The 16729-nt window shown below is 40.0% G+C and overlaps 1 protein-coding gene across 12 annotated transcripts in view; it reads right to left on the bottom strand.

Moving 5' to 3' along the window:
• Positions 1-16729, bottom strand: part of MYO9A (myosin IXA) — a 93238-nt gene that overhangs the window by 12622 nt on the left and 63887 nt on the right. For 8 of the 12 annotated variants that reach the window (XM_087972868.1, XM_087972871.1, XM_087972870.1 and 5 more), the window contains 10 exons: positions 14914-16569; positions 13955-14039; positions 13078-13293; positions 8878-8990; positions 5302-5459; positions 3883-4091; positions 2949-3065; positions 1861-2049; positions 779-826; positions 207-318 (listed from right to left, as the gene is read on the bottom strand). In XM_087972868.1, coding sequence (XP_087828994.1) covers positions 207-318; positions 779-826; positions 1861-2049; positions 2949-3065; positions 3883-4091; positions 5302-5459; positions 8878-8990; positions 13078-13293; positions 13955-14039; positions 14914-16569 — 2903 coding nt within the window. The remainder of the gene's footprint in view (positions 1-206; positions 319-778; positions 827-1860; positions 2050-2948; positions 3066-3882; positions 4092-5301; positions 5460-8877; positions 8991-13077; positions 13294-13954; positions 14040-14913; positions 16570-16729) is intronic. The other 4 variants (XM_087972869.1, XM_087972872.1, XM_087972879.1 and 1 more) reach the window with 2 other exon arrangements.

The raw sequence follows: 16729 nt of genomic DNA, 5'->3' as shown, positions 1-16729 counted from the left end.
ATGCTGGCTGGAGAATCCTGGGAGCTGAAATCCACAAGTCTTAAAGTTGACAAGTTTGGAGACCTCTGCTACAGGGCAATACTTACTATCAGCCTTTCTCTATTTGGCAAGACATTTGAACAAAAACTAAAGGAGCTAACAATCTCCCAACGAAAGGAAATGTAAGAAAGAAAAAGAGTGCATGGGGATTAACAGTTTATACTTACATTTGCAAACAGCGGCCCTGTCCATGATCCATATCAAGGAGGAACAGAATTCACAATAGGTAGGGATGCTATATTGAGTAGCCTTAAAAATGTGGCCATTATGTTCTTCTACCTGGTAACGACAAAAAAAGCAATTTGACATTTAACAGCAGTTGAAAATAGACCTCTGAGTATTTATTGTACTGCACAAAAATATTTTGTATAACTGTTCTTTAAAAAAAACAACTGGCTGGAATGCTGGAGGAGTATTCTTGGCAATATTGACTATTTCTCAGAAGGTTCAATAATGTCATCCATTAGTTCATACATTGACTTTCTACCCCATCTTTTGTTTCAACAATGAAAGTCTCTTACAGTGATTTTCAGATAACAAAAAATGTAACACATCCTTCTTAATCAGACTTATGATTCATTCCATCCTGTTTTCTCCTGTCTCGAAAACTGTCAAGCCTTCAGGAAGTTGATCACTGAATGCCAACACTGACACACCTGGACGCTGCAAACATTTAAATATACATAATAAATGTCGATATAATTTGTTTCATATTAAAGGAGGAAGTATTTTGGCTTACTATGTCAGTTTCCTTCTTTCGTCTCTTCTTTCTTTCTGTTTTTGTCATCTAAGACAACAAGAGACAATATCAAACAGTTCAGTTTTCTTTGAAGACTTTGTTTCCATTTGCAAATTTAAATGTTTTCTTATATCTTTGTTTACAAAGCAAACCAAGGAGCTATAAAATCAGACAGACTGTTCTTATTTCATTTACTGCTTCTTTTCCTGACCAAGATATTCCTATAACATTCAATATTTCATTATATGGGAACTACTGAGTCAGAACTGAGAGAGTTAACAAGTGTTAAGTAGAATCAGAATTCCGCTGTCATGGCTTCTGGCAGAAACAGAAGTATTTATTTGGAAGAAGATATTCATCTATTTTGTGTAAGTAGCAGAATGAGCTACAACTGTCCCTTCTATGGCTTAATACTAACCACTATATCTCTGCACACTTTTCCATGCTGCTGGCTCTCTCCAACATACTTCAAGAACAGAAGCCTTAAAATATGCATGTACATGTAGACACACAATTATGGTTTGTTCTGTTTTTCTTCACTATGGGCCTTTTTGTAACAGAATGGTACATACACATTCTGGTTACTTCAGATTATTCCTTTTCAATAGTACATTATATTTTGTGATCATAAAACGTTATGCAGGATCCAGTCTGGATTGGTCCACCGGCTCCACACCAATCTGACCCACCATGATTGGATCCTGCAACATTATCCTCCATTCATCTTCACTCATGATAAAACTTTTTATACATTATTGCAAGCCAGCCTTTCAAACTCTATTTGTCAATAACAAGAAGCAAGGAAATTATGTTGTGAAGCAACATAAAAAAACTTTCTTAAGTAGTGCTAATGACCAAAGGACTACAAGGAATATAAATCTTTCCATCTTCCACCATTCAGTCAGAACTGAGGAAGCTTCTTGGATGAGAAGCAACACCTCTTCAAGGAAAAACAAAGTCCAGTTGCCTTTCCAAAAAGCATCTTTGGGACAAGGTAGCCGATTCTTCACAGGGCAACCAGGACACGGTCCTCCTGCCAAAGGGATGCAATAGGAGGTTGTGGTTGTGGTGGACTAGTTTACCTTTGCAGCAGAAAAATCCAAAGGCATATATTCTGTCATGTATTCATCCAGAAACACCTTAAATGTATTGACCCAGACCCGTACAGGGGATTCCCTCCAGTTCCGCTGCTCAAGTTTCATGGTTTTCTCTAGAATCTGCTCAAACAGCGCATAGAGATCCTTGTAGCGGATGCTCTTCCCATCGCCCATCTATTAAAACATGGGAGAAACAACTGTGAATGTCTGGACGTTCCACAAAGAGGACAGAAATGTATTTTAAAAAAAACATTCGTTTGCTAAAATAAATAAACATTAAAACCTAAAGAGAAACGTAAGCACAGTCCTGAAATCAAATAATAGAAAAGGCAGGCAACAATGGATAACCCTTTTGTCTGAAATGGTATAGGGTTTCCTGCCTAAGCAGGAGTTGGACTAGAAGACCTCTAAGGTCCCTTCCCACTCTGTTATTTTAATGGCTGACTGCCTAGAACTCAGCAACACAAGCAGGGGTCTTTGCTTCGCTGCATGACAACTTAATGGGCAGGAAAGGTGTTGTGTCACAATTCTGGGTTCAAAGTATTACCTCACAGCAGTGTTTCTCAACTTCGGCAGCTTATATGTGGACTTCAATTCCCAGAATTCCCCAGCCAGCAAGGCTGGCTGGGCAATTCTGGGAATTGAAGTCCAATCATTTTAAAATGTCTCAAGATTGAGAAACACTGCCACAGAGTAAGCATGGCTACAGAGTAAGCATCACTATATTTGGATGATGAGACCATTCTTGACACTGCATGAAGAAGCATCTTCCTGAAATGTGCACGGTTGACTTTTTTGGCCCTGAGTTTCTTCCTCCTCCTTTATTTACAAAAGAAGAAAGAAAAGAAGACAGAAAAGTTCTTTTTGTTACATGATACACTATGATAAAGATAACGAGAAGAAGCAGGAACATCTGTAATAAATCTAGTTACGCCTTCTATGAAACCCAATATATTATCATTGTAAATAATTATCTCCCCAAACATCAAAAGCGGCTTCTGTACAGTTTGGCTGCACTAGGATATAATGCACTCCATTAGTACTTAATTTTAAAACATAGTTATTTAACTTACTGCCAAAGCAGAAGAGTAGAAACTGAAGATATTTTGCCGGAATTCTTTCAAAGCTTTTTTAAATACCACGTCCACGAGAGTGTCCTTCTTACAGTCTTCACTATCCAAATCATTCATCTGGAAAAAAATGAAATTAAGGCTGTTTTTTCAAAACTTACCATGTGACAGATTCAATGATGCAGAGCGAACACACCATTTCCAGGACAGCAGTAAAATGGCTACATGAAGGCTACCCTGTTTTATTTAACGACCCAACTTTGACTGTCCTGGGTCCAGATGTAAACCAAGCTCTCCCAAAGCAGTTACAGCAGTAACTTGCTTTATTCTCCCTATCAGGCAGAACACTAAAATCCTTCCAGATGTTTCCATGAAGAATAAAAAGCAACACATTCTAGACTTATTCAGAAGCAAGGAGACTACGGGAGTATCAGCCGTGGTGGTGCAGTGGTTAGAATGCAGCACTGCAGTTCAATCCTAAGTAGCTCCAGGTTGACTCAGCCTTCCGTCCTTCCGAGGTGGGTAAAATGAGGACCCAGATTGTTGGGGGGCAAGAGGCTGACTCTGTAAACTGCTTAGAGGGCAATGCTTAAAACACTGTAAAGCAGTATATAAGTCTAAATGGTATTGCTAACTACTATTCAAGAATGAGAAGGGAAAATCTACCCTACTTATGGCTGGTATTTCATTCCATTTTAGCCTGATTTTTTTTCTGCATTTACCTTCCCTTTTCTTACATGTGCTTTGTAACATCAAAGAACCAAGAGCTTTTAACTAAGCTTTGCTACTTCAGATACAAGGGTTGCTTGATAAACAGGACAAATGTATGGCAGATAAAAGCCCATCCAGAGGCTTCCATCAAGTCCATAAATTCAGCTTACAAAGACTTCATACTAAAAGTCAGCTCGTAAAGCTGCTGATGGAATATATGTGTTACCTTTTTCAAGAGGAACTCGTCCATGCTTTTCAAGTCACTGGCACTTGTTATGATCTGAAGAGCGTCGTTCTGCCATTGTGCAGGTTCCATAGTTACGTTGCTAATTTTCAGGCTGCGTTTTCGCTTGACCTTTGGAGACGGCTCTTTGTTTTCTTTACATTCCCTTCGATAGATGCCCGACAGTTCAGGACTCCTCGGAGGACTCAGCTCTGCCAGGTGCAAAGAAATACAAGTTTTTGCTCAGAATTCCCCTGAGAAGAACAAGCAGAGCTATCTTCCTAATCAGGAAACAGGAAAATTGGAAACGCTAAAGTCGCGACGCATCATTTCTTTAGCATAATGGAGAGAAACAGCTCGTGCACACATGCCTGAGATTCCCACCTTCACTGTAGGAAAATCCTAGAAAATTTAGGATTCAAGGCAAATTAGATAATTCAAAGGAGAACTCTGCTGGTGCCTGGAACAAAGACTTCTGACGATCAGTAAGGAGCAATTCACAAGCTTTTTGGGTTTCTGATGAAGTGTAAAAGAACCAGAAGATTGTTTATGCACTGGACATGACTGTCAACACAATGGACTGACCAAGCACTAAGCCAGTGATGGCTAACCTTTTCAGCTTGGTGTGTCGAAAATCGGGAAAAAGTGTAGCCTTCCTCGGGTCGTGTGTCACTTCAAGAAATATCAATAATTTGGTTTGTGACGGACTGGGCTGGGGTGATCACACAGGGCTGTGAAACTCGTCTCCCTGGTCTCAGGGCTGCAGGTGCAGGATGTGGGGATCGGAAGGCCACCTTACAGGGCTGTGAACCTCATGGATCTCCTTTCCTCCTGTAGCGTTCCTGAGGTAATGAAACTGACAAACCTCAGTTTATGGCGGTTAAAACTGGTTCTCTGCTGCAAAGATCTCGCGGCAGCGGTGACACCACACCTCCACGCAACAAGCAGGGAGCAGGGATTGGAGCAGAGCACAGGCAGCCTCTAAATGTGCAGGTTTTCCCCACACCAACAGGCGTGTCAGTCAAAGTGCCTCGGCGTGTCACGAGTGACATGCGTGTCATAGGTTAGCCATCACTGCACTAAGCTGTTCTCTGATAAAATATTTTCTGTATTCACAATGTCTTGTGCACAAAGCAGAAGTCGAATTTTGAGATCTTTTCATATTCTCTGATTCTGTTACATCTAAAATAAGTCAAGCCAATCTTCGTACTTCTGAAACCCTGAATTACCACTTATTTTTTGTCTTTGCAATGCACAAAAGAAACACATTTAAATCTTTATCAGCTCTCTAGCTGACATTTTTATTAAACCAGTGTTTCTCAACCTTGGAAAGCTTAAGATGGGTGGACTTCAATTCCCAGAATTCCACCTATCTTAAACTTGTTAAGGTTAAGAAACACTGTATTAAAACCACCAGTTTACCTTCTTCAAGCTGTAGACCTGGAATCATGTCTCTTCCTGGTGCATCTTGGTCAGGATACAGTTCCAGCAGCTCTGACTGGGTAGCAAGTTTCTCCCTGCTTAACTTCTTCTCCCCCTGCTTTCCTTTCCCCCAAAATCTCATCTTGGCTCTTTGAGGTCTAATAAATGACAAATGGGAAGAAAGGTTTACTCAAGCCATGTTGATTATTTTATCCAGGTTTCTTTCCGCTCTTGCCTCTTAAGAAAAATAGGTAACAAATCTTGCTTACAATCAAATCTTAATTACCTGACCCATGCAGGCACTGCACTGGTTGTAAGTCTGCGGACCAGCCTCATAAAATTACTTTTTCAGGGAACTTCCGGTTTGTCGGCTTCGCGAGCGGCAGGATTTGGCGGCTGCGCGATCCCTGCCGCGCTAGTCGTTTTTGGGGCTCCGACCCAGCCGGGTGCACGGGAGCTGCCCTGCAGGGGCAGCTGAAGGTAGGGGGATCCGGAGAAGGGTTTGGGGTGCTGCAGACCCCCCCTGGCCGGCAGAACCCCTTTTCCCAGGACGCGTGCAGCGGCGGTCCGTAATGGCCGCCACAAAGAAGCTGGCAGCCGGGTAAGAATGCGCAGGAGGAAGTGGAGAAAGTGATTGAGAGGAGAAAGTTTTTCTTGGCTCCTAGGACTCTAAGACATATTTAATAAAATTCCTGAAAAGTATGACTTTCTGAATAATACCTGCCAGAAGAGGAAAAAGCGGCTGCTTGAAGGTGCTGAAAGGATAGCTTTCCCTCTTTTCCTACGGAATAAATAACTGGATATTAAGAAACCTATTTTTTAGGTGGAAATTGGTTTTAAGCGATGAGTGGGAAGAGAGAGGATTAAAAAGAAAATATTTGTATGCTAAGATTTGTTGGAGCAGATGCCTTAAGGATTTGAAGACTAGAATATATTGTAACAAGACTTTAAACAGATTTGGACTTTCTTTCTCTTTGATTGATATCACCCCAGAAGGAGAAAGTGAGAACTCTGCCTTGGTTTGGACTGATTGATAACTTTGGGACTGTTTTATCTTTTTTATTTTCTTTTGAATATTCTGGTTGTTGTAAGAAGAAAGAAGGAGAAAAGAAAAGAAAAGATTTATAATGGCTCTTTCTGTTGAGGAACTAAGAAATGGTGTGGAAGAAGCTTTCCTTTTCTTAGAAATGGCGCTTACTAATTATCAACAAAAATTACAACAGATGAAGACAGCAGAGGAACAAGAAAGAAAGGAAGGAGCCATCTTTAATGAATCTCAGAATTTGATCCAGAAAAAAGGAAGAGAGAAAGAAAAGAAAAGAAGAGAAAAGAAGAAAACTAAAGGATTTAAGGACTTAAGATCTAAAAAAACATTTAAGAAAGGGAAAAATAAAGTGCAAAACCAATATGATGATTGTAAACAAAGGGGAAAAGAAATACGACAGAGAAGGGAAGCCGGTAAGGCAGAGGCTAGAAGAAGGGGGGTAGAAAGGTTTGTTGGGAAAAGAAAGAAAGGGAAAAGGTGGAGAAAAGCTACAACGTTTTGAAATTAAATGGAAAAAAGGAATTTTTATGGATAATGGATAAAGTATAATTTTTTTTTAAAAAAAAAAGATTTTGCAAGGTACATAAGATGAGATGGTAGTATTGCAATGGTTTAAGAGTTGATAAGAGATTAAAATGTTAAAATGTTTAAAAATGATTGGTTTTAAAACTTAATAATAGGAGAGGTTTAGAATATTGTTTTAATTAAAGAGTTTAATAAAATTATGGTATTGATGTTATTATAAAATTTTTATTATAGTATTTCTTTTTAATATTTGGATTTATTCTCTAATTATGCACTTAATTATGTTGGATGTATTAGTTAGATAGAATGTACCAAGCAAAATCTGATTGGGTATTAGATATTATTTTAAAGATTAATTTGATTAACTTAGGGGGAGATAGAAAGGCATCATACTCTGATTAATGATTTCAGGAGAAACTGATTTTCTTTTTTTTCATAAGGGATGAGACAAAGGGATGATAAAAAATGGACAAAAGATACAAATATAATGATTTAAACTAAGATGATTAATTAAGGTAGAATTAAGAAGTGTGAAATATGTGGAGAAGTTAATATAGAAGGCTTAGAATGGTAAATAAAATAAGTAATGATATGTAAGATGAGCATGAATATAATTGAAGTCCATGAAGAGAGAGATACCTGGGTCCAAGTTACTTTCCAAAAAGATATTTTTTTATGTTTTGTGTGTTGTGTGTATATGTCTTTTTGGGGGAGAATTGGTAAAAACTTGTAGAAATATAGAATGAGAATAATGGTAACTAAGTCAGAAAGAAACAGATGAAATAATAATAATGATATTGAATAAGAGTAAAGAGAAGTAAAGAGAAATTGAATAAGAGGTTTTGGTATATTATATGGAAATGGTTTAAAACAGAATCATAATTTATCTGACTTGTTAAATTTACAAGGGAAAAAGGTTTAAACATGTAATGAATAATGATAATTTGTGTGTTTTAAAAATTAATAAAACTTGTTTTTAAAAAAAAATAAAATAAAAATAAAATAAAATTACTTTTTCAGCACCATCGTGACTTTGAATAGTTGCTAAATAAGGCTGTCACTAAGGGAGGACTATTTGTAATGTTTTAATCGAATTATTTTCTATTATATATCATTTGGAACTTACTGATGGTCAGCATCCATGAGATAGGTGCTTTCCCCTTATCTTCCAATCATAGTTTGTGTCTAGACCAGAGTTCCCCAACCTTTCCGGGTTGGTGGCCCAGAGCAGGAGATGATCTTGTGGGAGGGGCAAGTGCATTCCAGCAAACCTCCACTCCAACCAATAACTCCGAGACAGACATCTCTTAAAAGTTCTTTTTATTTGGATAGTAACTGGCACAACTGGGGGAATCGCGAATCTGAAAATTCCGGGCTTCCTTCGCAATAATCAAAAACTACAAATCCAACTCCTACACCCATCATCACACCACATGCCCCAATCACCATCCGTCCCAACTTAAGACTTCCCCTCACGTATGCGCACAATAGCATGACCTTGAACTACAAAAAGAACGTTATTTTGTCTAACTACATATACTCCAAGAGATTCCACCCTCCAACTTTCCCAGGCTCAAAATGTGGCAGCGTGGTAGTATCTGGTTTCAATATGGCTTCCAAAGCTGACATGCACCAGCACCTGTGACGCCCAAGGCAACACTTGTGCAAGTGGGGCACGTGTGCGTTGCATGCAGAGGCACGCCTACCGGCCGGCCACTCACACACAGCCCAGTGATGATTAGCCCGGGGCCCAGTAGTGGGCCACTGACCACAGGTTGGAGACCCCTGGTCTAGACTGAACAAAGACAGCTTGCTTTATCCTTCACTCCTTACAATTTCTCTCTTACAAGCACTATAACTGAAATAGCTTATCTACATTGTTGGATGGTATTGAAGAGTAAATAGTCTAGTGAATTTTTAAAAAAATGCTAAGAAAAAGAAGCACTGAATTATGTTTGATTCACTCTTGCTCTCCCCCCCACCCTTTCTTGTTGGAAAATTTATACCTTCTGTCCATGGCTACGATCTTCTGGGCAACTGGCAGCTTTTCAATCTCTCCTTGAGACATTGTTTTGTGAAGCTTTGCTTGGCCTTCGTTGGAGGCAGAACGCTGTAACATCTGCAATAATTTCAAACGTAACAGATGATAAAATGATTTGATATTCTAAGAAGACACAATCAAGCTATACAGTGCTTTCAATATTTAAGCTGCAATAAAAAACAAAACACTAGCTATTGCAAAGATACTTTTAATTTGATTCTCTTAATTTAATTCTCTTCTCCTTGTTTGGATTATAGCCGTAGACTAGAAGATGCAGCATAACGTTCTGTTACTATTAGTTCAGAAAATCAATACTGAGAGGAATAGCAACACACTGACATAGAATTTTAAAGCAAAAGTAATTGGCTTTTGCATAAAAGCATGCAATTACTGAAGGCAGTTAAGGAAGGTACTCCTAAGAAACCTGGCTCCTGGATTTCTGAAGAAAAAAAAAGTCTGCTTGAAGTACCTTTTGATTCTTTAAAAATAATATTCTCTTTGATGTATTCATGGAAACTGCCAGCTGGTGAATGTTGTCTCCACTTAAAATTTCTCATACATTTAATAGTTCACCTTTTTGGGGAGGGGGGGGAAGATCCTTTGATGATTATAAACAATATGGAAATTGATATACATGAGTCACTGCTGAAACATCTGAAGATGCAGTTAGGGGCAGATCACCATGGAGGAAATCTATCTATAAGGGTTGTTAAGACTCAACAGAGGCTTGATGGCACATCATCAATAATTCAAAATATACATGAGTAGTAAACTTTCAGAAAAATGACAGCTCAAAAGGAAAATAAGGAGTGTGAGAGGTCATTATTGTCCAGCGCTGAAGGATCAATTACTTCTCCATTTTTGATTACCATAAATACTTTACAGTGATAATACTGAAGATGGTGATTCACTTATGTTAGGGATAACATTGTTTTACCCTAACTGTTTTGGGTAAAGATAATAAAATGATGAATCATGGTTTGTCACATAAAGTGTATGTGACTTTAAGCTAAAGGAATGTAATTAAGGGTGCAGCTGTAAAAGTACTATATAAGCAGCAAGGCACTCTCTGGCTCTTACTGGCTGGCTTATTGAAGACTGCGTTCTTGCTGGATTGGGGAGGAGAAGAAGTGTTGGATTACTTTGAAGATATTTCTCAACGGATAGAAGATAAGTTTTGGACAGATTTATTATATGTGTACTGACACTGGCTATTCGACACGGACTTTGCAATTAGAGTATCCTCGACAAGACTTGATTGAATTTGGTATATGACTAATGGACTGTTTATAATGACTATGCTATAATTCTTAAATGGAATAAATTATAATTTTGATAGCACAAGCGTATCTGTATTTTTACTGCGTGTTAACGAGAAGGCTTATCTCACACATTTACCTGTCTTCCTGTCTGACTTCGCTGCACGTTCTGTTTAGTTTGTTTTCCTTAACACCCGTTGGGGAATCCAGGCTTAACAACTTAAATACGTTTTTCACATAAAATGTTACGCTGAATCTGCTAGACCAGGACTGTGAATTACTGTCCTCCAGATCTAATTTCATCTCAGCAGGGAATGCTGACAGGTCAAATGAAGGCAGGATCTGGCACATATCCATTGGAAAAGCAGCATTTGTTAATGCAAAAGAAACGGCTTGTAATAAAAGTCTTTTCAGAGTTTTACAACTGTTCAATTTTGAAAAATGCAATTCACCAAAAAGGGTGGGGAATCGTTGATAAATAAAAGGAACAAAGCATCCGCTACAACCTGGTTCCAGGTACCCATCTGGGAAACCACTCTTACATCTTTAGCTGCTATGCTTCGGTTTGTTCTCAATTCCAAGAAGAAAGAGTAAGCCCTTATAACTGTTTCTGTTTTTAATTTCCTGGCTCACTTGCAAAAATGGAAAAAAAGAAATATGATCCATTTCCACCCTTAACAAAAAGATGATTGTAAAAAAATTTGTCTCCAACTGCATTCAACAGACATAATGGCAGGAATAGCATAATCTCCTAATTCTTCTGCATGCTGAAGATAATTTGGGAGCTATACTTCCATAAAGATTTTTTTTTAAAGATATGCACCCTCTGTCTTTTTTCTTAAACAAGTCAACTTAAGACCTGCTTCAGTTGCATTACTGGGGACAAAAAAGCAAAATCCAGACAAGTTGTAACAGCAAGCTCTGCCAGAATGCTATGAAATTCAAAATATTTCAGGTTGCTTAAAAAAAAAACATGCTGTGTCTCTTATCTCTACAATATTCAGTCCAGTGCATGCTTAAATTGGGATAGTGGCTATCATCCTAACCTTTCCTCCAGGCCTCGTCCACGCCAACTAGTCAGCTAGCCAAAAGCAGAATAGCTGACATTTAACAATGAAAAAGAAAATCAATGCCAACGTATTGTAATGTACTCAAAGATGATGAGCAATGTGCAGAAAAAAATGGGGAAAACAGGGACTTGAAGGGCTTTTGTTCACCCACAAGTGGTGTGGAGGCGATAACGTATTTCTTCTTTTCCTCGTGACATTAATCAACTCTGTTCTAGCAAAAGAGAGCTCCTTAAATGACACACCTCTTGTGCTGAAAGCTTAGAATAAACAACCTTCATTTCATGCCCTGAAAATATGCACCAATGTGACCTGATTAAAAACAGCCTCAGCAAATATGAGCCATTAATTTTCTGAACAGTTAATGAGCTGCAGGACGATTTATCATGTCTTAACAAGACAGCTGATAGTCTTTTTCGAACAACCAGGAGAGACAGGCAAAATAAAAATACAAAACCTAACAACAAAAAACCCTTCAACAAAAGACAGGTGACAATTTTAAACACATTTGAGCAATATTACGTATTACATTTAGACATCTACAATTCACCACTCGTATGTAACAGCGGTCATGAAATTCAGCATAAACTTAAAAAGCAGAGCTTGAATGTGCATGCAGATGTAAGTAGTTGTGCTAAACCACTAGTGAAAAAGCTGGTGGGGCACCAAGAGAAGCATGGGAGGAGAAAGGATGCAGGATAAGTGAAGATCTAGGAACTATTTGCATGCAGATGACATCTGTTAAATGGTGGCAGGAGAATCAAGAGTGTTTTGAAAAAGTGACAACAGGAATGAGGTTTCTTCTGAGGAAAGAGTTCTCCAAGCAAAGAGTCAACCCAGCACCTTGACATCTCAACCATGATTCCCAGTCTGAAATTATTTAATGTTGCTGAAAACAGCGCTGTAACTTCCAAGAACACAGCCCACTCCCTCTGATTGTGCAGACTGGAGCAACGGGGCACCCTGGCTTTACAATTTCTGCCCAAAAGGACTTTATAATCTTCCCAAGGATGATGACTTAAATGGAAACGTGATCTCGCATGCTTTTCAACATCTCAATGTAAGCAACAGGACTAACAGCTGCAACGGTTGTAAGTGTGAAAATGGTTGTAAGTCATTTTTTTCACTGTCATTGTAACTTTGAACGGTCACTAAACGAACTGTTGTAAGTCGAGGACTACCCATACGCTGCCTGCTCCATCTTGACTTACTCAAAACTCAGTGGGTCGGTGGAAGGGGATGATGGGAGTATGTCTGCTAAGGGATATTTCTAAATGTTGACACTGAGAGGCATCAGCATTGAGTGACTGTGTTCTTAGAAGTTACCATCCAATAACATCCCTTACAGCAGGGGTGTCAAACTCAAGGTCTGTGGGCCAGATCCGGCCTGCAGGGGGCTTAGATCTGGCCTGTGGGGCCACCCTGGAAACAGTGAAGGACCGGCCCACGATGCCTCTGCCAGCGAAAACGGGCTCCCAATCTCCGTTTTTGGCTGGGATGGTCTCCTGCAACCCTCTGCCAGAAAAAAACGGAGCCCGTTTTTTCTGGCAGAGGGTTGCAGGAGGCCGTCCCAGCCAAAAACGGAGATTGGGAGCCCATTTTCGCTGGCAGAACACTCGGGCCGCCACAGGCACCCCTAACATGAGTGACATCAAACTGGCCATGCCCGCCTCCCCCTCCCCCCCAAGGTCAAACACAAACTTGATGTGGCCCTCAATGAAACCGAGTTTGACACTCCTGCCTTACAGGATGGGAGAAAACAGCAGTAGAAGGTGACAGTTCTGCTGACAGTTAGCCAAGAAATTCCCCCCAACTACCACTGCTTGTGGAGTATATTACCATTTCAGAGTCACTATGACAGGGCTGCCCGAGCCTGACTGCACAACCTGGCTCAAGGCGAGGTGGATGCTCAAAGGAGAGATGGAATTCAAGATTGTCATCACAATCCTCTTCCTCTGTATCCCCCTCCCAATCAGCAAAAGCACCTCTAGTCAAGAAATTCGAGCGTGTCCGTGCCATGCGGGCTTTCTTTCTATGGACTGGTCGAGCAACCTGCTTGACACCAAATGATAAAACAGATGATGTGAAATGAACGAACAAACGAACAAAACAAAAATAAAACCAAACACCACACAAGTCAAAGGATAAGGAACATGGAACCATAAGGGGTTTAAAAAAAAACATTCCAAGGGCATCGTTTGTTTAGACGACATGCTAAGTTGGACCTCAACAAACAAGGACAGCAGAAATGGGGGGGAACCACATATGGGAAAAGTAGAAATGATGCTCTAATTGCCTTTATATTGTTTCAATGATGAGCCAGTTCAGACAGAACATGGACCTGGTCCTCAGTGAAGTGTGGCTGAGTTGCACATTAAAATGCAAGGGGAGATTCACCCCGGCACAAAATCTAGGTAATCTTGATGCCAGAGAGAAAATATGCGACTAGATTCTCCCTTGTTTTCTTGTTTGAACACTCAATTATGGGAACCCCTGCCTACAATCTGAAGTGTATAGCTGAGAAACAGGCCAACAATGCAAAAAAAAAAAGAAGAAGTATTGCGGTATAGCACTCTTTAATCTTACATTTGCTTTCCAGCTGATAAGACCCTATATTCCTTCGTAAAGATCACTGCATGCTAACAGTATTGATGGTTTGGGGAGATAGCTGGGAGAAATAAGTGATTTGCTGCTGGAAAAAAAAAAAGTTTCTTACCTCTCCTCTATCTGTTTTGGGAAGTTTCAGTGGCTTTTTCTGATCTTCTTTTGGAAGGAGCGGAGGTGCTGAAGATTTATTATCCCTACAAAACAAAACGACTGTAAACTTATTTGCAGTAGACTATACATAGCCAAAAGTTATTAACATGGGAAAGCAGTGATCAACCTCCTATCCTGTAAACCCAAGGTTTGTATTGGGTTTCCCTAGAACAGCAAAGACAGTGCCTTGTAATTTTACTGCTTCTCTGGTTCAATCGTCTTCTGGGGAATGGGAGGTCAATGTTTTGAACTTAAAGGAATCAGACATTGCACACATAGCTAATATGTATTTTGCTTGATAATTCAATTGAATTCTCGTATTTATATTTTTGTTTGTAAGATTTAAAGCCAGCAAAGCGGGAATTCCTATTTTGTAAACAATTGGATGGATGGGAGAGAAATTCAAGGCCAAGAAGAAAAAAAGAAAAAACAGCCAAAACTCTGTTAACTTGAAAAGACACGAGGAAGAGACCCAGGATCTGAACCTTGGGATTGACATAAATATGAGGCATCCTTGATGGTCTCTGAGGTTGGTTGTTTTTTTGCAGACTTTTCATTACCCAAACTAGGAACATCCTAGCACTGATGATGTTACCTAGATTGGTAATGAAATGTCTGCAAGAAAACAACCAAGCTCAGAGAGTACCAAGGACCCTTCATTTCTATCCTGAGCTACAAATACTCTTATCAGTGACAAATATAGAGCAGATTTCATGTGTGTGTGTGGAGAGAGAGAGGGAGGGAGGGAGGGAGGGAGAGGAAGAGGGAAGGGAAAGATTCAGATTTACATCCATGCTTGCTATGAAGCCTTGACACTCTGAGAACCCTCCATTTCCTTTTAAGGCTGCTATTTTCAAGGAAGATCCAAGTTGCACTTTTATGGAAAAGTAACATACAAGTACCCATTACTGTACTCACGTATTGCCCAAATGAGCATCCTTTGGTGAAAAGAAAATGGAACCAACTCTAGTGTCCTTAGAAGAGCCTTCCTTGCCCTGGCTAGGAATTCGAGGCAGTCTGAACCGTTTTTCCCTGGCAGGAAGATTGCTGATACTGTTCTGAGTCTCAGTATCCCTTTGCAAATTCAGCCAATCTGTTCCAACAGATTCCAGGGTGACCGGAGTCTGACCTTCCTTTTTCTCTGGGATTTTTTCCATCGGGGCTGCCTGGCAAACAGGGGGACTTCCTCTTGGGGGGCCTGTAGGAGATCTAAGGACCACCGATGAGGTGGCTTCTGCATTTGTTGCAAGTTTTAGTTCTTCCTTGACTTGAGGATGGCCGATGACTAGAGGCGGGCCTCTGTCCGTTTTCTTGGGTGAGGTGAGAGGGGTTCCATGGCAAGAGTCCCGAATCCTACTCTGTTCATTCTCTTGTCTCTGAAGCTCTTCAAAAACTTTATGCTGCTTCTCCAAAATTTCTGTCTGCTGTCGTATTTGCTCCATCATCTCTTTTTCGTTCTGCATCTGTTTTCGTTTCCGCCGTTCTTCTTTCTCAACGTTTAACTTCTCCAACTTTTCAATAACTGTATCCGAGAGGTGCATTTCTGTAGCTGTAACAGCTGGGAATTCTCCACTGCTGGACATCTGACCATTGTCATGTAAGGCTGTGCTCTGTGTGGTCCTTTCCAGTTGAGGAATTTTTTTGGTGTCTGGGAAAAAGAAATTGCTCCCCGTTTCCATTTGTTTGTTTCTTAGATTATTGTCCCTCACTGAATGACCAACTTTCATCTTGTCCTGTGGCGGAAGATAAAATGTAGGCAAACTACTAGAAATTAATGATTCTCTTGTATGCTTGTTGGAGGCAACGTCGTAAGAGTGACAAACTGACAACCGCTCTTTAACAGCAAGGCAGTCAAGTAATTCAGAACTTGAGATTGACCTCTTTCTCTCTGTCATAGTTTTATTTATAGTAGCAGCAGCAAATTTGGAGGTCTCTTCTTCTTCTTCTTCTTCATCATCATCATCATTATCATCATCATCATCATCATCAAATTTCGGGCGATCGTGTAGTGATTCTTTGAGATATACACTGTGATCCAGAGGCGAGAGGGGGTCCCGGTTTAACTTCTCTAGACTTCCGCGAGAGCTTTTACTCTCTGGAGTTCTTCGAGGAGAGGACAGCCCTTCAGAGGCAAAGTCAGGGGACAACTGGTGCTCCTCTGATGGAGAACTTCCACTAGTGGATCGAACCTTCAGCAACTCCAAGCTAAAAATGGCTTGTTCCAGTTCCCGCATCCGCCGGCTCTCTCGCTTTGCACGAACTCCTTTTTTTTGGTTGAGATCTTCCAGGGACTTTGGCCTTTCTCTTACAAGAACTTCCTCTTCCACGCTCATTCCGCTCTGGCTGTTGGCCCTCTCATGATGTTTGTGTAACGAATTTGATGGATCTATTCTATTGTCCGTAAATGAGGCATAGTCTTCTACGGTTTTCTTTTCAAAGGAATTGTCTTCCCACTTAGAAGGGTCTGAACCCTTAATATCTGAGCTATACCCTAGTATTAATTTATCATCATTACTTGTTAGTCTATTCTTTAGTGATGCTTCACTCAATCGCTGCTCTCTTAGCGTGGTAAACCTGTTTAAAGAAGAATAGGTGGAGAAAGAGCTCAGTTAGGATGACCACAAATTTGTCAATCTTCTTCTCATTTGACCTTTTCCCATTAACTTCCCATTCTATTTCCGCTAATAAAATAGGAAGCATCAAATATGCATAAAGATACTTGGATGTTTTAGTA

This window comes from Notechis scutatus, chromosome 11, assembly GCF_049901735.1.
Source record: "Notechis scutatus isolate UNSWTSFEM ecotype Mainland chromosome 11, rNotScu1.2, whole genome shotgun sequence".
In the NCBI taxonomy this organism is placed as follows: Eukaryota; Metazoa; Chordata; class Lepidosauria; order Squamata; family Elapidae; genus Notechis; species Notechis scutatus.
The sequence above is the reverse complement of the archived record's forward strand: the minus strand, read 5'-3'. Positions and strand labels throughout refer to the sequence as shown.